At 46.4% G+C, this 20,168-nt stretch overlaps 1 protein-coding gene across 14 annotated transcripts; it reads right to left on the bottom strand.

Moving 5' to 3' along the window:
- Positions 1 to 69: 69 nt before the first annotated feature.
- On the bottom strand, positions 70 to 20,155 carry COQ6 (coenzyme Q6, monooxygenase). 14 transcript variants are annotated; one of them, XM_065595516.1, is made up of 13 exons: positions 19,198 to 20,117; positions 16,497 to 16,631; positions 12,802 to 12,829; positions 8,357 to 8,461; positions 7,357 to 7,480; positions 6,726 to 6,856; positions 6,222 to 6,329; positions 6,074 to 6,136; positions 5,577 to 5,684; positions 3,544 to 3,746; positions 2,597 to 2,712; positions 1,175 to 1,341; positions 70 to 256 (listed from the first exon to the last, which is right to left on the bottom strand). In XM_065595516.1, exons 4-13 carry the CDS (start codon positions 8,441 to 8,443, stop codon positions 227 to 229), a joined length of 1,137 nt encoding a protein of 378 aa, XP_065451588.1. In that variant the 5' UTR covers positions 8,444 to 8,461; positions 12,802 to 12,829; positions 16,497 to 16,631; positions 19,198 to 20,117; the 3' UTR covers positions 70 to 226. The 14 variants fall into 14 exon arrangements, 13 of the variants coding, with proteins under 13 accessions (XP_065451588.1, XP_065451592.1, XP_065451591.1 ...); XM_065595520.1 differs by having other exon boundaries at positions 8,403 to 8,461; XM_065595519.1 differs by having other exon boundaries at positions 8,403 to 8,461; positions 19,930 to 20,117.
- Positions 20,156 to 20,168: the final 13 nt, after the last annotated feature.

The following is a 20,168-nucleotide window of genomic DNA, read 5'->3' as shown; positions in this document are numbered from 1 at the left end:
GCTGAAACTACTGGTTCCACAGGCCAGGAGTTGGTCCTCAAAGGCAGGCAGAGCAAAGTTGAGTATATGTTGAAAAAAAAAATTCATTCCTGTTTTTATTGTTGTTCTTCAAAGACACTATTTAAATATATGTTTCCAAACCATACATGATATAGTCCTCACAGGATTAAAGATCTCAGGTTCCCAGCAGTGACTGGTGAACTGCAGCTCTAGACACATGGAGAACTTACTTACTGGCAAAGGACATAATCTGCTCCTAGAGAGGGAAAGGGGAAAAAAAGAGTCACTTGTGAACCAGTGAGAGACAAATATTTAGAAACAAAGCAGAGAAAGCTGCTGCATCCTCCTTCCCTCTACCCCAGTGGATACCATCTCTCTTCCTGTCTAAGGAAAGGAAGGCAGAGGGATTCAACATGGCCTAATTTTCCAGCAGACACAGGGAAGACAAGTGGAGCACTTTACTGTCCTTCCTGAGCAGCCCAGCACCGAGGGCTGACCCACTCCACTTATTGCTAGAAAGAGAAAAAACAAATGAAAAGCCCCTGTCTCCTTTCTGGTCAGATAAAAACATTTTCAAGGTAGTCAAAGCATTCGTGCAGAACAGTGCACATTACTCTCCACTGGCAGCCACTGAGCCTTGGGAGACTGCTCATTCCTAAGTGAGTGCTGTTCAGAATAGTCGGCTTCTGACCATCTGCAACATATCTCAAGGAGTTACATACAGTCAGGGTCAAACAAATCAAAAACTGAGAAACTCAAAGTGCAGGTTGCTGGATTAGAGGGAACTGTGCTGATAATAGGTGGTTTGCCTAAGAGATGGCTCACCATAAAAGCACTGCAACTAGGTCAAGTCATCTGGCTATGTGGAAGTGGGTCACACGGGCATCTGGGCCTCAGGGAAAAAAAAAATAATAATAATGAATTTTTAGGGATAACACTGTTACTGCCACTTCTCTTCAGGTAGCCCTCTCTGGGCTATAGGAAGAGACCCACACTGTAGCCAAGGTAGAATCATTAACAAATGGCACAGAAGTGAAGACCACTCAAGCCATCTTTGGAGTGCCTCATTCACATGCCATTTGAACACAGCGTGTCATTCCTCCTGAATCTGCTAGCGACTCAGCCCACTGTATCATCACAAGTTAGTTAGAAGTGTCCTAACGGTGCCTCTTACTTTGACTGGAGACAAGGCATTTGTTGTTTGTAATCCCCATGTCCTCAACAGCACAAAGGGAGCGACATTTGTGGAGTAGAGTCTCTTTAACAAGTCGATGGCAGCCATTAAAGAGAGGTTATGCCTCTGACGTTCTGTCTCAAACTGTAAGAGGTGCTTTAAGGAGCCTGGAAAAGAGGTGAGAATTAAATTGCAGTCCCAACTGCTCATGCCACTGACATAATGAGCTCCACAGGCACCCAAAACACACACACACCCCAACGATCTTTGCACTCTCTAGATCAGGGATGGGCAAAATTTTTGGCACGAGGGCTACATCTGCGTGGGGCAATTGCATGCAGGGCCATGAATGTAGGGCTGGGGCAGGAGGTTGGGGTGCGGGAGGGAGCGTGAGAGAGGGTGCAGTGTGCAAGAAAGGGCTTAGGGCAAGGGGTTGGGGTGCAGAGTGCGGGAGGGGCCTCAGGGTATGGGGGTAGGGTGCGGCAGGGGGCTCAGGGCAAGGGGTTGGAGTGCAGGAGGGATTCGGGGTGCGGCTCAGCGTCGCTTACGTCGAGCAGCTCTGGGGTGGCAGCAGTGCACAGCGGGGCTAAGGCAGGATCCCTGCCTGCCCTGGCTCCGCACCGCTCCTAAAAGTGGCCAGTATTTCCAGCAGTGGCTCCTGGGGGTGGGGTGGGGCAGGCGGCCCTGCCACGCGCTGCCCTTGCCCGCGGGTACCACCCCCGAAGCTCCCATTGGCCGCAGTTCCCCATTCCCGGCCAATAGGAGCTGTGGGGGGCAGTGCCTGCATGCAAGGGCAGCACACAGAGCCCTCTGCCCCAACCATCCCCCAGGGGCTGCAGGGATGTGGTGCCAAACACTTCTGGGAGTAGCGCGGGGCCAGGGCAGGCTGGGAGCCTGCCTTAGCCCTGCTTCACCATGGGGCTGGCAATCCCACAGGTCGGATTGAAAGCCCGGATGGGCCGGATCCAGCCCGTGGCCCGTAATTTGCCCTCCCCTGCTCTAGATTCATCTTAAAAAGGTGCTATTCAGCAAGTAGCAAGATCCAAGAGTTCCTTGTTCCCTTCAGCAGCTCTTATTCCCACATTTCCTTATACCAGGGGCCAGCAGAATGGAACATTCTGTCAACTAGGCAACACAACATGGGTTTTGGGAAGGGAAATGCATCCAGAAGCATCACTCTCTGACTGGTCCACAGATGAAGTTTGGACACTCCAGCTCATCCCAGTTTATAAATATGCTGGTACATTATTCATTTTATGAGACACCAATGTGCCCAGAGGTGTACAGGAAACAAACTGAGTCAATCCTTGCCCTGAAGAGCTCACTATGTAAAAGAAAGAAGTTCAGATATACTGGGAGACTTGGAGAAGGGGATATTCAAATTATTACCATAGATTATTCCTTACGATTATGTATCCTTACCCAGATCCTTCCCATTGAAGGCCGCTGTGCTGAGGTGATGTGCCAAGCATGCAATATCTCCAAAGCCCATATTTACACCTTGTCCTGCTAGTGGATGGACTCTGTGTGCTGCATCCCTAAGGGCAGAGCAGAGAGCATCTCATATCCTAACCAGAGGAGAGCAGAGACAGTCCATGTTTTCCTTACCCACTAAGTCCCTGCCCCGAGTGTAGCACAGAGATTCTCAATCTTTTTCTGAGGCCCCCGTCAACATGCTATAAAAATTCCATGGCCCACCTGTGCCACAACAACTGTTTTTCAGTAGATTAAAAGCCTGGGCTGGCATCATGGTGTAGCAAGCAGAGCAATTGCCCAGGGCCCCACACCACAGGGGGCCCTGCGAAGCTAAGTTGCTCAGGCTTCTGCTTCAGCCCCAGGCAGTGGGGCCCGGGATTCAGCTTTCTGCCCTGGGTCCCAGTGAGTCTAATGCTGGCCCTGCTCTCTGGTTTATTTTGGTGGACCCCCTGAAACCTGCTCGTGGCTTCCCAGGGGACCCGGGACCTCTGGTTGAGAACTGCTGGTGTAGCACACACTTCAGTTCCTCTCTCTAATAAGCCCCTCCTTATAGCACTCCATGTCCACTATATCTACACACACACACCTTATTTAACAAGTATCTGACCTCCAATACCTCCCCACACTGTGCTACACATACTCTGCCTGCCTTTTTCCTTGAAGAACCTCTCCACTCCATGGCTTCAGATGTAATCCACTTGCTCCACCTGTTAACTGGGGACAGGAACATGTCTGGCACCACAACTATCACCCTCCCTGAATAATCCACACTCCTGCTGTGCCAGGTGCGCTTCACTTCATTCCCCAAACAATATACACTTTATGGAACCAGAAATGGCCTGTTTTCCCATAAAAACAACCATGGCACCTGCAGCCCTCAATAAGCAATTTACCCAATAAGCGCCATCCGGTGCCGGACATATTCTGTGGCATGGCCCATTCCAAGAGGAAACACAGCTCGGCTCTTTGGCTCCACTCTGGCGATGCTTGGGGGCAGCTGGCGGGCTGCAGTGCCTGATGGCATCAGGAGAGAAATAGCAGATCGGAACACGGATCCAGCAGTATCAATAAAGTCCGAGTGGTGTAGGTTGCTCCACTGAATAACAATAAAGACTGATTTATATGGTACCCCAAACCCCAAGGCTTCTGGATGTCCCAACAAAATTACAAACACTGTGTTTTGTGTAGTGCCCACAACGTACTAGGCACTGAACAAGCAGAAGGGATGACGTGATTCCCTGCCCCAAAGAGCACATTCTGCCTTTACTAACACCCAAAAGCAACATGGCCTAATAAATACCAGACTGATGCATAAATGAACAAAAATCCCCAAATACACAATTCTAACCACTCAGCAAACAAAACCATCCTCGTTAAGGCCTAGGAGGAGACCATCTTAGACGAGGAGAGTCTGCCCCTCCTATCGTTTTGAAAAGTAATTCACTCTCCATCACTATCTCCAGTGATGATCTAACTTCAGTCACAAAGGGTGACCCGCTCTCTGAGAGGTGTTTTAATAAAGCTCCCATGTGAAGATATCCCATTTCAGGGTTTTTTTTTTTAATGTTTTAGTGAGACTTTTTTGATTGACTTAAAGTGTTAAGAATGTCAGCTTGTAACTGCACTAATGGAAAAGCGAATAGAAATCTAGTAAAAGTAAAATCGTAATAGGCTTTCAAGTTACTGCTCGTGCATTTAAATCAGGCACTTTATCTACTAATTATACAGCCTGGTGAGTATCCATGCAAGTTCACAAGTACTGATTATAGCAGGCAGAAGAGAGAGCCTATACCATTCTATTTGAGCAAGATAAGATATGTACTAATAATCAACAAATAAAGAGATTCAAAGCCAAAAGCTACCTTAATGCAAATTAACCAGATCTGAATGACGGAAGAGTCACAAGTCAGAGCATACGGTGAATGAACACAAGACTAAAATGAAGAATTCTTTATTAAAGGGCAAGTTAGACTTTGTGGAAAATAAACTGGAAGTGAAAAGTAGTAGGCTTGCTGGGCCTCCGAGGAATTCCTGCATTGACTAAGAGTTGTTGGAGCCTTGGAAGTGAATGAGTTAGGATAGTCAAAGGAAGTGCCATCTCAAAGCACAACTGCACTTAAAAATGCACTCACAGGTTTTGCATACAAATTTTGTTTGGCTTATTTTTATATAAATATATGCAGAAAAAATGGTAGGGAAGGAAGTGTGTCTAGAATTACAGGGTGAGATTCTGTAGGAGACTGAAGAGGAGCTGCTGTCCACGATGCAAGGAACATATATACCTTTCTCTTTAGAGGCCTCCAATTCAGGAACTAACCAGACTCAACCTGTTCAGCTTTTAAAATGAGGACCAGATCAGACCTACCCATGTGATGTTTTTCAGCACACACTAGCATACTTTTCTTCCAAGTCAACTTACTGCAACTTCCATAATACATTAATTATGTTAGGTCCATACATGTCAGAACAACAGCGGTCAATTCCAGATTCATCACAGGAAGATGAAAGTCTTCCATAATGCACTTCCCTGTAGTGGTATCCCATGAGAGGGACATTTCTTCCCACCCTGAAATCCTGGTAATTACAACGAAGGAGGAGGATAGACATTCCTTATTTTACTCTAGCTAGTGTCACTGAAGAAGCTATTCTTATTTAGACAGGCATCTGATGTTTTTTGAACCTTATTAAAAGGTTCGCTTCAATAGTATCCTGCAGCAGCAAGTTTCACAGGTTAGTTATATGTTCCATTAATAAATATTACCCTTTACTCATTTTAAAGTTGCCATCTTAATTTCACTGAGTACTTTTTGTATAATAGGATGGAGTAAACAGGGGCCAAAATGGCCACCATTCTTTAATTTACAGAAGTCTATCTTATCTCAGCAACAAAGTCAGCTCTGCATCCTCATGAAATGATGATACTCACAAAGGCAGTGTTGATGGTGTCCACAAAGCTTTCCTCATCCATACTAAGAAGCTGTGATGCATGTTCATGAGATGTGGACCAAACCAAAGAGCTGGCAGTGTCAGAGAGCTGACCCAAGAGAACCATAAGAGTCAGTATCAAGAGACAGAAAAATAATCTGTGCAAGGCTCCCCCGCATGCCAATCCAGGAAAGGGCCCAGGCCCTACCCACACGCTAATTCGGACCAAGGTCTTCATTCCACCCATCCCAGAACCAATATGTGCAAGGGGCTCCAGACCCAAAAAAGCCAACAGGCGGGAAATAGGAAAAATAATAAGAATTAGAGGGGGAAAAACAACTACAGACAACAGTGATAGGTCAAGAGTTATAGAAAGAAGGAAAAGTCTTGAGGCAAGATAGAGGCAATGTAACTAGGCACTGAAAGGTAGAAGAAAGGTGATTAGAAATAAACAGACCAAAGAGTTAAAGATGGGTGAGTCAAAAGTCACTGTCTTACCGGGAGAAGAGCAATTGGCCCTGAAGGGAGGAATCTCTGCCATGCTACATTGTTGTCTGTGGCCTATAACATGAAGAAACATGAGGACTGATGCATCACCTATTTAACCTGCGCAGACACTGCAGCTCAGGAACTTGCAGGATCTCACCTCAGACAAGTGCAGAGTAGCAACCACAGCTGACTGATCATATGGATAGTGGATGTTCTGAATTCCAGCTGCTTTCCGGACCATGGAGTTCTGACCATCTGCACCAATCTGCAAGGGGATGAGATACAAGGAAACCTCCTCAATGGCTTTAGAAAAAAAATCTGTATTCCAGCCCTTGTTATCTGCAGTGAGTAGCTAACTCAACAAAGTAGCAAAGGCCTCCCCATTGCCCTTGGATATGTGGTTTCTTTTAAATAAATGAGAATACTGCAACAAGAGGCAGCCTCTTCAGCCCTACTCTAATTCAGCAGAGTCCTCTTCGGCTAGCCACAAAAGAAGGCTACCGACGTTACCCCTTAGTATCTCTGACACAGTCAGCAGCTCACCTCACTCAAACCCTCCCCACTAATGGAGCAGCACCACACATGAAATCAGAACTAAATCCATTGGAAAGAACTTGGCAAGAGATGGTGCCTGATCAACACAAAATGGAAGTTTAGATACCAGCAGTTTGGTCTCCAGTCTGCGTCCATCAGCTAAGTCAATTTTGACCCAAGGGCTTGTGTCAGAGAGATGACAGGTAAGGGGCCAGGTATACCCCACTGCTCTGCTCCTGTAGAGAACCTCCACCCGATCTGATAGAACACAACATAGCAGGGTCACAGCATGATACAGACATGAGAGAAGGAAAGTTACAAAGAGAGCAAAAGGCAAGGCACAGCTAGGCAACACAATGACTCTCGGAGCTGACCCCATTGACACCCACCCTTAGGGCACAAGGAAGCAATCTATGAAGGCACTTGTATTGCCCCCATCACTGCAGAGGCTGATCACCTCTCAAATATCTGAGCTGGGGGGGGGGAGTTAAAGCCATTTCACAACAAAACATAAGATACCACAGTGAGTGCATGTGTGAAGTCTAGAAAAGGACTTAGGATAGAAGGCTTAGATACAGTTCCACCGAGAACAAGTTCCACCCTAACCCAGAGGGACTGACTCTTCTCCATAAACCTCCGAGTTATCTGCTGAATGCATTTCCTCCCTCTCTCTTCCCCTGTTCCAGAGCTCCCTGCTGAATGCAACTCACTGATAGCTCCCACACTGTGAATAAAAAATGAAAGCAATCATTGCCTACCTGACACTGCATCTAACTGTTTGGTTAGAGCAGACATAATGACATCGTTCTCCACTACATAACCCATGTCTTCTAAGTTGTTTTTATCAAAGATTATCATGGCTTCTGAACAAGCATCCCATACCTATTAGGGGGAAGAGAGAGAGAAAATATTATCACACTGCATAGACTCAGCATGAATTGTGCAGCTCCATCAGGACCTGCTCACAACTCTCCCTTAACAGGGAAAGGTGATGGGCAATCTCTAGAACTTCCATCAGGAATCATCCCTCCAGCCGCTAATTTCAGGAGATTGAGGGAGGACGAAGAAAGGTGAGAAAGTCTCCTAGGAAGACTCCCACTCCCAGTCCTGATTCAAGCCCAAATTAATGGTATGAAGTTTGCAAATGAATTGTAGCTTTGCAGTTTCTCTTTGAAGTCTGTTTTTGAAGTTTTTGTTGAAGGATGACTACTTTTAAATCTGTTATTGAATGTCCAGGGAGATTGAAGTGTTCTCCTACTGGCTTTTGTATGTTACCATTCCTGATGTCTGGTATCAGACATTAATTTGAGCTTGATTAGGGACTGGGAGTGACTGGCTCACTTCAAAAGCAATTTTCCGTCTCTTGGTATTGACACCTCCTCATCAATTATTGGAGTGGACCAAATCCACCCTGACTGAATTGGCCTTGTCAACACTTGTTCTCCACCTGTAAGGTAACTCCCTTCTCTTCATGTGCCAGTATATTTATGCCTGTATCTCTAATTTTCACTCCATGCATCTGAAGAAATGGGGTTTTTACATAAGAAAGCTTATGCCCAAATAAATCTGTTAGTCTTTAAGGTGCCACCAGACTGCTCGTTGTTTTTGTGGATACAGACGAACACGGCTACCCCTCTGATCCTAGGAAGACTGACACACCAAGAATACAACAGGCTTAGTCAGTGTGCCCTGTTCCTCTCCAGGGAGGAAACAAATCTTGGGCCATTAGGGGTAAATATTTCTGAGAATTCTAGTTACATTAGCAGAAACAGACAGACTGCATTCATGGCAGTGAGTCAGGCACCTGCATCCGCCGGAAGGGTTTGAATCGCAGGCTGCAGACATGATCCCAGGCACCAAAACCTAAAGGAGAGAGAAGGACCCACAACATGAAGAGAAACCAGTCACAGTGAGACCAAAATGAGACTCAGATTCACAATCCTCTCTTTCTCCCCTCGATCCCCTAATGAATAACACTCTTCCAGCCTAGCCATAGACTGCTTTCTCCACCCGCATACAGAGCTGGGTCTGTCTAGGTTCTTATAAGGCTCTCACACCACTCTTGATACTGATGCAAGACAGGAGGAAAGATCCACCTGCCTGGGGTCAGTGAAGGCCTGACTTCAGGAATTCAGTGTAGCATACAGTCAACTCTCACTACATATACTTAGGCTCTGAGTTGGGGGCACAGGAGGGAGGGAAAGGCTCAAGGACACAGCTGATTAAACACTTTTTTCATCATTAGGATGCAGGGTTCAGCTCTGCCTATAGCCACACATCAGATTCTCTCAGCAGCCCATAAGTTCCCCTTCTCCTCCTCTATCCCTGAAGACAACTTCAGTGTCACAGTAGACAAGGGGTGGGCAAATTACAGCCCGCGGGCTGGATCTGGCCTGCCAGCTATTTTAAACCGGCCCTCGAGCTCCACTGGGGAGCGGGGTCTGGGGCTTGCCCCGCTCCAGCACTCCAGCCGTGGCGCAGGGTTGGGGGCTGCTCCACGTGGCTCCTGGAAGCAGCAGCATGGCCCCCCTCCAGCTCCTACACGTACGGGCAGTGAGGGGGCTCCATTCTGCAAGCTGCCTCCACCCCAAGCGCCACCTCTGCAGCTCCCATTGACTGGGAACCGCAGCTAATGGGAGCTGCAGGGGCGGTGCCTGCAGACAGGGCAGCACACAGAGCCACCTGGCAGCGCCTCTGTGAGGAGCTGGAGAAGATAAATGCTGCTGCTTCCAGGAGCTGCTTGAGGTAAACGCCGCCCAAAGCCAGTACCCCTGAGCCTCCCCCCACGCCCCAACCCTCTGCTCCAGCCCTGATCCCCCTCCCACACTCTAAACCCCTCAATCCCAGCCCGGAGCCCCCTCCTGCACCCTGAACTCATTTCTGGCCCCACCCCAGAGTCCACATGCCCAAACAGAGCCAGCACCCCAACCCCAATTTTGTGAACATTCATGGCCTGTCATACAATTTCTATTCCCAGATGTGGCCCTCGGCCACAAAGTTTGCCCACCCCTGCATTAGACTCTTTCTCCTGCCACCCACCCAAGCCAGCATCAAGTCCTGTCAGTTTTTCCTTCACAACTACTATAAAATGTTGTTTTCTTTCCCTAAAATCCTTGTCCAGGCCTTGATCGTCTCTCACTTCAGTATCTGCAACTCCTGTATGTAATCTAGCTTTCTCACCCAACCCTGATCATATGAACACCTGCTTGCTTTTCTCTTGCCTTCCACATATTGTTTCAAAACTCTGCATGACTCTCCCATGGTTTATATCTCAGCCCCCATTTCCTCTGGTTGCCTGTGCTTCTCCAAAGCCTCTCTCCTAATCTATCCCTCTGTACCGTTTTCAAACTCTCCTTTCTGCCCCTTCCTCCATGCTTCCCTCCCCACCCCCAAGCATCAGCCAGCCTCCCTTCAGCCAAATACTTCCACAGAACATGGTGATTCTGTGAAATGGCCATCAACAAAAGGAAGCAGAAAAAAAATAATCTTTCACACCACTCAAACTGGATTTCCCAAACTCTGGTCGTCTAGGGTAGTGCTCATCTGCACATTGTACTTAGAATCATAAGCTCCTGGTGCAGTCACCCTTTTTATGTCATAGCGCTGAGCATATTAACATTGTTCAGCAAATGATTGATCATATAAGCATTACATGAGAGATGGACAAGGTCATTTTGTCCATACTCTAGGGGCCACTTCACACCAGCCCAAACTTTGAGTTATCCCACCTTCATCAGCCTGTATGTTGAACCTAACTAGTTTCAATGCATGACTTGTGTTTAATGTATAAATGATCTAGAGAGGAAAGGGGATAGTTCATCTATAGAAAGGAGAAATAAAATTCAGAAGTCATTCTAGAGAATAGAAGCAGAGGGCTGAGAAGTTCAACATTCAGTGCAGAGAATGATGAAGTAACATGGCCAGTGAAAAACATCAAGGAGAATCCCCCAAGTGAGAGTGGACACAAACCATTCAGGGTAAAGATTCAGGAGTGGGTGGGGAAGAGAATTTTCACTTCATTCAAAAATTCCCTGTTCAAATAGGACATGACAGAAGGTTCTGTTACAGAAAGTGAAATTACAGATACTATGAAATTAAGCACAGGAGCATTAACACCTTAACTGTCTCTATAAAAAAAACAAAGAGTGAACTAGAAATTAAATGATTACAAGCTGTTGGGATGATTCTCTAAATCAGAGATTGGAGGAAGATCAATGGTAGGGATACCACTGCATCTCACATGTTCCCAAAGTTGTAATATGCAATCTGATAACTAAGGAAACAATGGTGAAATCCTTTGGGTAAAGATAGGAGATGGACTGGGCACTTGACCAGTCCAAAAATAATTGACAATATTTGACTGGTCAATTGATGTCAAAAATGGTCAAATATTTTAAAACACTAATTTATTAGAACAATAACAAAAAGAATTTCCAATAGGCTTAGCCTTAGATAGCTTATACCTAATTACAACAATCAAGTTACTTAACTTAGTTATTTTAACTCAGAAAAATGTGAAACATAACCAAACTAAGTTCTAAAAAATGAAAGACTGGGACCATGATGCAATCAAGAAGGTAGGCCACCACCTTCATCAGGGCATTCTTGCTGGAATATTTGACCCTGGTCAAAAAATAGGAGGTCAACATACATTATTTAACCGGTCAACTGACCAGCTTCCCAAGCCTAGATATGAGAAATGACAAATAACGGAAGCATTGCCGAGATTATCTGCTACAGACCCCAGAACTGAAGGACAGCAAGAGTCAGAAATTCTTCAACCAACTAGTGTGAAGTCAAAAAGTGAACAGTGCTGTACTCAGAAGAAGGGATTTTTGTTTCAATTGCATACCATATTCTTCTCTTAGTTCTAAACCTAAACAATTGTGTACAGTTCATAGAATCATAGAGTATCAGGTTGGAAGGGACCTCAGGTCGTCACCTAGTCCAACCCCCTGCTCAAAGCAGGACCAATCCCCAACTAAATCATCCCAGCCAGGACTTTGTCAAGCCTGACCTTAAAAACCTCTAAGGAAGGAGATTCCACCACCTCCCTAGGTAACCCATTCCAGTGCTTCACCACCCTCCTAGTCAGGGCTTTGGAGCAGAGCCCAGAGCTGGAGCGCTGAGCAGTGGAGCTGCAGGATTTTGCACAGCTCCAAAGCCTGCCCCTAGTGAAAAAGTTTTTCCTAATATCCAACCTAAAACTCCCCCACTGCAACTTAAGACCATTACTCCTTGTTCTGTCATCTGGTACCACTGAGAACAGTCTAGATCCATCCTCTTTGGAACCCCCTTTCAGGTAGTTGAAAGCAGCTATCAAATCCCCCCTCACTCTTCTCTTCTGCAGACTAAATAATCCCAGTTCCCTCAGCCTCTCCTCATAAGTCATGTGCTCCAGCCCCCTAATCATTTTTGTTGCCCTTCGCTGGACTCTCTCCAATTTTTCCACATCCTTCTTGTAGTGTGGGGCCCCAAAACTGGACACAGTACTCCAGATGAGGCCTCACCAATGCCGAATAGAGGAAAATGATCATGTCCCTCAATCTAGTAGCAATGCCCATACTTATACAGCCCAAAATGCTGTTAGCCTTCTTGGCAACAAGGGCACAGTGTTGACTCATATCCAGCTTCTCATCCACTGTAACCCCTAGGTCCTTTTCTGCAGAACTACTGCCTAGCCATTCGGTCCCTAGTCTGTAACAATGAATGGGATTCTTCCATCCTAAGTGCAGGACTCTACACTTGTCCTTGTTGAACCTCATCAGATTTCTTTTGGCCCAATCCTGTTGCTCTGCAAATGCTAAATAGGTCCATCCTTCTATTTCAAACATGGCTATTTCAGGGATGGGTGAAGACATTTCTGTTTGTTAAATGTTTTGGGATTAGAGCTAGTTGAATTTTTTTTTGTCAGTATGGGGGGGGGGGGTTTGTGTGTGTGTGTTTTAAGAAAAAATGGCTTCTGGAAAATTGTCCAACAGTTCAAAATTTCTGATCAAAACAAACTGAAAAACATTGCTTCATTTTAATACAATACTTTTTGGTTTTTGTTATTTTTAGTCCCTCCCTTTCCTAGTGGATGAAAGAGAGGAACCGTCAAAGTTTTTTGTTTGGTTGGTTTTATTTTAATTGGGTGGAAAAATTTCCATAAAAAATTGCAAAAAAGTTTGTTTCATTCAAAAATGTTTATGGAAAATACTTACAATTTTTTGACCAGACTTATTTGGGATCCTTTGCGATGAAAGGCACCATGAAATTGTCAGAGGTGGTAGAAAAGAGGGCAAGAGAGAGAGAGCAGAATTACCGGAGATGGAATTTGGACAGGACCCAGAGATATCCCTGCTCTTAGCCTGGGTGCCATAGGATAAATGGTCAGAATCTCAGTTTTGTGTCTCATAATGGTAACTCCAGCAGCACTGAGCCCCTGCTCCAGGCTGGGGCATTAGTTCAGCAACAACTCAGATAAAATTACCAACACCACTTTTTGGAGCACCTGGGTTGTTCACACATCCAAGTCCTAACAACCAGATCTAACCCTACTTAGGGCTTGTCTACACTAGGGTTACCATATTTCCACAATCAAAAAACAGGACACTGGGGGGAGCCCCGCCCCTGCCTCGCCCCCATCCACTCCCCAGCCCCTGACTGCCCCCCTCAGAACCCCAACCCCCCCTGCTTCTTGTCCCCTGACTGCCCCGACCCTTATGCACTCGCATGGGTGGCAGGGTTGTAGAAATTTTGGTGGTGCCCAGAACCTCCCCCCTCCTGCCTAAGGCTCTGGGAGAGGGGTTGGGTGGGGGGAGGAGGTCTGGGGTGCAGGTCCTGGGCTGGGGATTAGGGTGCAGGAGGGGTGCTGGGTGCAGGCTCCGGGCTGGGGCAGGTGTGCAGGAGGGAGTGAGGGGTGCAGGCTCTGGGATGGAGTTTGGGGGTGGGAGGTGGTGCAAAGGGAGGGGGTGCAGGCTTTGGGAGGGAATTTGAGGGCAGGAAGGTGTGTGTGGGAAGGGGTTTGGGAGGGAGTTGTGGATGGGGGACGCTAGGACCCGGGGGCAGCAGACAGCAGATGCCTCTGGCTCTGGCAGTACAAGCAGGCAAGAGAGAGGCGGGGGGGCCAGGGCCAGCTCTAGGTTTTTTGCTGCCCCAAGCAAAAAAAATGTTGGCTGCCCTCCCCCCTGCCCCCATTGCATCCTCCTGCCGCCCCAGCCCTGGGTCACTGGTAACTCACTCCCAGGGCGGGTCATTCAGCAGGAATTTTGGATGTGCACAGAACACAGACAGGATTGGTTCCCATATGGTTACAGAACTGCAGTAAAGTGGAACAATTTTCAGCTTGTGTGATGGAAGGCTATCTGGATGCATATTATAAGACTGTCCTACATAAATGAGGAAAAGTTGAGGTGCCTTTATTATTCTTTTGTTCCATTCTTTGTTTCTATGGGGAATTTGCCAATGCAATATCACTGTCTTCCTTTTAAACAAATAAAACTAATAATAAAAAAAGCAATGGCTGTTGAAAATAGCAATTCCAGTCCTAATAACTGGGAAGCATTTCTTGCTCAATTTATTCTACTTTTTCTACAGCAAGTTACAGTGGATCAGTATATTTGATTTGGGAGAAATGAAGTAACAGCTGCCCAAATTGAGCTTGAGCACTCCTGAATTTTGAGGGTGTTCAAATCTGGAAGATAGGTGCTGGATTCCCTTTCTGAATATTAGGTAAATCTGGAAAAGAAAAGTCAATTTCTACTTTTGGAAATGGCTCAGAAGTGTAAATCCTCCTACGTGCCTGGTACTCTATCTAAAGCTGCCCAGTCTAGTAGAGCCTCCCCTCTCTTACTTTTCATTTTAAATTCTAGTGGGATCCACGTACCTGCCTTGCTAGGCTTCAGATAGAGAGGTGCAATGTCCATTTAGTCCACCCAATTCTTTCTTTGGGGGAGAGCCCAGGGCTGGGGTGGCAGGAGGTGCAGGTGGGGGCCAGAGCTGGGGCGGCAGGGAGTGCGGGTGCAGGGGGGGGAGAAGAGCCCAGGGCTGGGGTGGCAGGAGATGCGGGTGGGGGAAGAGCCCAGGGCTGGGGCAGCAGGGGGGTCCAGGTGGGGGCCAGAGCTGGGGCAGCAGGGGATGTGGGCGGGGAAGAGTCCAGGGCTGGGGTGGGGGGCGGCAAAAAACCTAGAGCTGGCTCTGTCCCTACCATTTACAGCAAGCTGCAGCATGAGGTTTCAGTTCCACACTCCTTCCCTTTCCTGGTAATTGCGGCCGAGGGAATGCTGGGAAATGTAGTTCTTTCCCTGCTCCAGGGCTGGCTCTATAGGCAGGGAGCTAACCAAGGAACTACAGCTCCCAAGGCTCCCTGTTGGTTCTCAGCTCCCATGCTGGATTCTTGTGCCCCTGCAAATTTGCCGCCCCAAGCACCTGCTTGCTTTGCTGGTGCCTAGAGCCGGCCCTGGGGGGGGGATCCACAGGGGGGGGGGGAAAACACGCGCGGAGGGGGGGGTGGCGGCAGGTGGAGGCTGGGGACCCATCCAACACTCCCCCGCTCCTTGACTGCCCCCCCCGGACTCCCCTTACCATTCTGGCTCCACGTGTTTGTAAAACACGCTGCCCAGTGGGTCGGTTTGTGTGTTACACAGGGCTGCAGACAGAGGGAGGGGGGAGCAGGGGAGGGCTCTGGCTGCTGGAGGCCAATGGGAGCAGCTCAATTGGCCAAGCCACCCAATCAGCAGCCGCACTCTGCATGGAAGGGAGGGAGGGAGGCGAGGGAGAAAACCCCCCCGGACATTTTAACCTTGTTACCAATTCCTCCCAGATGGCTATTTAGAGACGCAAAAGCCAGACATGTCCGGAGAAATACGGACGGATGGTAACCCTAGTCTACACTTACATTTTATAGTGTTCTAACTTGCTGGCTCAGGGGGGTGAAAAATCACCCCCCTGAGCACAACAAGTCTGAGTGCTTTAAAGCGCTAGTGTAGACAAGCTCTGAGCACTGGGAGCCGCGCTCCCAGCACTCGGAGCTAATCCCCTCATGGAGGCGGATTACCAGGAACGCTGGGAGAGCTCTCTCTCAGCACTCGCGCCCGACCACACTCGCACTTCAAAGCGCTGCTGCAGGAGCATTCCCACGGCAGCGCTTGAAGTTTCCAGTGTAGACATACCCTTAGTTTACAAATAAGTAGTATGGCTTCAAGCTAGCAGGGTTAGGGAGCATGAACCAGCTCAAAATCTTCCCACCTACCTAAATATTCATGCTGTGAAAAGCAAGAAGAAAGGGAATAAAAGGTTTGGAGGAACCAACTCCGTGCTGTGTATCAGAAAGCAGATACAAGACTATTTCAGAACCAGGCTGTGAAATTAGTTTTTTGTGGCTGCAAACCTCAGTCCGGTTACCCGAGGAGGGGAGAAGCCTTCACATCTCAAAATCCACCACCACCACCAATTGTCCATCTTGCTGGCTTCTCAGCAGAGAAATCAAAGACTGAATGGGCCCAGGAGACTGAATTATGCCGCAGAACCAATTCCTCCATGGCAGGGGTGCGATACATAGACTAGGGAACAGTGTAAGAAGATTCCTTCACACAACCCAGGCTGTATCTGTTCTGTGAAAAGAATACTCTAGGGCTGTCACTTGAAGCCCTTTCACTAGCACTGAAATCACACAAAGATCTATACAAAATGAACAAGGATAACAGAACAAGAAGTCATGCCCCTAACCTAGAAAAGCCTGATTTAGACACCTCAATTCAGAATGCTTGGCATAAGAAATGAAGAGTAGGAATCAGCCAAGTCAGTTTAAGAACAACAGTCCCAATCTGAAGAATTCTCAAGGGCCCCACAAAAATAAAACCAGTTCTAGTTTCAGATTAAAGTGTTATACAGAAAGAACAAGAAGAGCTGTACTCACTGCTCAGAAGGGTGGCTGAACCAGGGGAGATGGAACTGACCCTGTTACTGTAATTCTCAGGCAAACGGCCAGACACTTTCCTAGGGCCAGCTTCCAGTAACAGGATTTTCTTCTCATGGAAGTGGACATCGTGTCCTGAAACAGGCAAACATTTATTAAGATACTTTTAATAAAAAAATCATGTGTTTATTTATTTATTTATATAATCAAGAACTCCCATGCACCTTGCAATGAGACACTTAAATAAAATTCCCTACAGGGAAAAGCATATATAACGCAGATTTCTAACTAGGTAAATAGATTTAATACTATGGAGGCACTGTTCACAACTCCATAGTTAAGGTTTAAGAGCCATTTTGCAATTAAAGCAAGGATTCAGCCTGTTTTGTATGAAAAACTACAGCGTATCCTCCCCAGACTTGCAGCACTTAGTTTTTTGAGTACAGATCACATTTTCTGAAAGTTTACAAGTAAATCTGGTAATTTCTGATTTAAAATTAATTAAGAACCAAATTCTTTAAGAAATTTAGCATCTGTGAAAGTCTTTTCTTTGTCCCAAATGATCTTCACGATGGAATAACCCAGACACTTCAAACTATTCACAGTTAAAATTATTTGAAACCTTTTGCACAGGCTATACTTGAAAAAATAAGGTGGCAATTAAGCTAAGATATTAATTATTACTGTATATAATTGTTATGGTTATATAGGCTACAATTAGGCTCATTAAATCCATAAATGGGGTCACTCTGACATTAAAAATAACTCACCCAATAACTACTCTTCCTCTGCAGCTAATTTGCATGCAACAGTTCTAGCGGCTGTAATGACTCAGTAGGATGAAGGAGAGTGGACACTTATCAAGAATAGTTTTCATTGGTAGGTTACTTTGCCCAACTGTTACTGCTTTTTAAAAGTTCCATGGCTGCATATTAGCTTTGGGGGATCAGTGCTTGAAAGGCTCCCTGCAGCACTGCTGCCTCAGCTCCACTGCACACTGAATTACCTCTTGGAAGAGGCAGGGATGTAAAGGGAGCCTTTAAGGCACAGAGATATTTGGACATGGGGCCTAGGCTCTCCCTTCAGATAGGGTTGGTCTCACCCAGCCCTTTGAACCTATAAGTAAATTTCAAATTAAGCTTTGCATTGCTCCGGCTTTGGTGTACCAGTGGATCTGTCCTTAAAAGTTTTTTTTAAAAATGGTTTATATGCATCATAAAAATCATTAGAAATATAACAGGCAAGATTCTCTTTAGGTTTCTTGTTTGATCTTTATGATGTTTTAATAATTTTTTTTTTTACAAAGTTAAGTAAATTTCCCCCACACCCAAAAACAACAACAACCCCACAATATTAAAATGAAGTTAAGATTGCAAGAGAGGTGCTGCAATTAGCTCCAAATAAGCATTATAAACCCAGGAAATTCAAAGTTACAATTGTATTTAGAAGACATCCATCTGTTATGGTAAAATATGATAGTTAAGGCATCCAAACAACTTTAACTCTGCCCTGTTACCCTGTTGTGATGTTGCAAGGAGAAAAAAAATGAAAATATTCTAATGCATCTTTAAAAATTGATTTAATGTGGGACCACAAACACTAAAAACTCTTAATCATATAGCTATTGCATGACATCACTACAGGGAAGACAGATTAGCTTGTAAATTGGTACGATGGGCAAGGGGCCTGGGCAGTTTGTGGGGAAAATATATGATCAATTAATCAAGGGATCCCAAGACACAGCACCCTAAAAATGAGGATTTTCAATGCTGAGGAATTAGCTGTGCTTGAAAGCATTACAATAGGGAAAAAACAAATGGCAGTACAACACATGAAATATACTACTGATCTCCCTTGATGCGATCATGTGTATGGTACCGAAGAGGTCTAAAAACTTAAGATTTGAAATTATTAGATCTTGGTTTGGAAATTATGTAGCACAGGTGATCCATTAATAAGAACTGACATTTCCACTGTGTGCATACTTAATTTCTGATTGACTCTTATTTATATACCCCAATTAACCTGTGTAGCACCTCTGTTTCAGGAAGTCATGTCTGTTGTTTGGTTGAGAAGACACAAGACAAAAAGGCTTAGGAACGGGTAAAGTACTGATATTCTGAACTCCTCTAGGCATCCTTATGGAAGCTGAGTTTGATCAGGAAGTGCTACCCCAACTCTGCATTTTCTAAACTATGTGTTTTGTTTCTTACTATATCTTTAGTATTCTTGCAGGGGATATGGGGATAAAAGGAAGCTTGACTCTACATTTTCTGACATTTGAGTTTTGGAAGTTACACTTTCATATTCTGGAAGGACAGAGGGAGAACATGACACCATTGAGCACCTACAATCTTACCTACACGTTAAGGATTTATTTATTTTTAAATAAAAGACATTTTAGCAGCAGGTAGGTGAGATGATTCACAAATCAGATTGTACAAATCAGAACCCCAACTTGCCCTACTTCCAGATATTAAAACTAGCACAATTATCTCGCCACACACAAAAAGGAAGAGAAACAGGACCAGTGAAAACAGTCAGCTACCAGCTGGAATGTAGTCACTTATTTAAGAGCAAAAATTAAGGAAATTAATTGGCTTAAAATATTGGACTTTTTTTTAAATGAATGAAAAAGAACTAAGTGCAGATGTGTAGACTACTGCTGTATAGTTTAAAACAGAGATTCTCCTTTCCTTACCCACAATAAACTGCCACTTCTCAATGAAAGCTTTTTCCATAGGAAGTGTAATGGCTGCCCTAACTAAATTAGGGACAACTCCATTTTAGGCCTGGTCTACACACAGTATAGAGTTGTGGGTGTGATTCCCCCCCCCCCCCCAATCAGTAGATCAGCACAACCCTTATGGTGGATACACTTATAGTCCCCATCTAGGTTAATTCCCTTCTCCCTTTACACAAGTTACACCCCTACAAGCATCTTTATCCAAGGATAGCCGTATGCCCATTTTGAGAGGTGGAGGGGAGCGTTGTACCGTTTCAACGCTACCAGCAGAGTGTGGACGAGTTTCAACCCGGGTACCACAATCCACCATCGAGCCCTAGGGCTTGATGGAGTCTAGGCCACTGTCCTATCCTATCTCCTAGAACTGGAAGGGACCTTGAAAGGTCATCGAGTCCAGCCCCCTGCCTTCACTAGCAGGACCAAGTACTGATTTTTGCCCCAGATCCCTAAGTGTCCGCCTCAAGGACTGAACTCACAATCCTGGGTTTAGCAGGCCAATGCTCAAACCACTGAGCCTGTCCTTCCTCCGCCCACCCACCACCGCCGGGCTGTGAGGCTTCTCTGGTCACATTCACGGCCAGTCAGAACGGGGCCCGGCAGGGCCACTCCTCGGGACACGTTCTAAGCCCGCAGCAAAGAGGATGGACCGACCCACCCCCAGCCCAGGTGAGCGCGACAAGGCCTTACCCAGCGCCGCGGCCATAGCGCTCCCGACCATCCCCCCGCCCGACACCACCACATCATACACCGGCCCGGTGCCTGCGGCCCGCAACGGGACCCTCCACGCCAGGACCGCGGCCCGCCCGGCCCGGAGCCGTCCCCTAATTGGCGACAAGAGACCACAACCACCCGCGGACACCCACACCGCCATCACTGCGGAAGTGACGGACCCAGCACCATAACAACCCGCCCAAAACGGAAGTGAC

This window comes from Chrysemys picta, chromosome 4 (assembly GCF_011386835.1).
Source record: "Chrysemys picta bellii isolate R12L10 chromosome 4, ASM1138683v2, whole genome shotgun sequence".
Taxonomy (NCBI): domain Eukaryota; kingdom Metazoa; phylum Chordata; order Testudines; family Emydidae; genus Chrysemys; species Chrysemys picta.
The sequence above is the reverse complement of the archived record's forward strand: the minus strand, read 5'-3'. Positions and strand labels throughout refer to the sequence as shown.

Coding starts and splice junctions, on each gene's coding strand:
- COQ6 (XM_065595512.1), bottom strand. CDS start 20,113: ATGGCGGTGTGGGTGTCCGCGGGTGGTTGTGGTCTCTTGTCGCCAATT. Junction 3,747..5,576: donor ACACCATCAACACTGCCTTT/GTGAGTATCATC, acceptor ATTGTTATTCAG/TGGAGCAACCTACACCACTC. Junction 1,342..2,596: donor CTTCAATGGGAAGGATCTGG/GTAAGGATACAT, acceptor CCTCTTTTCCAG/GCTCCTTAAAGCACCTCTTA.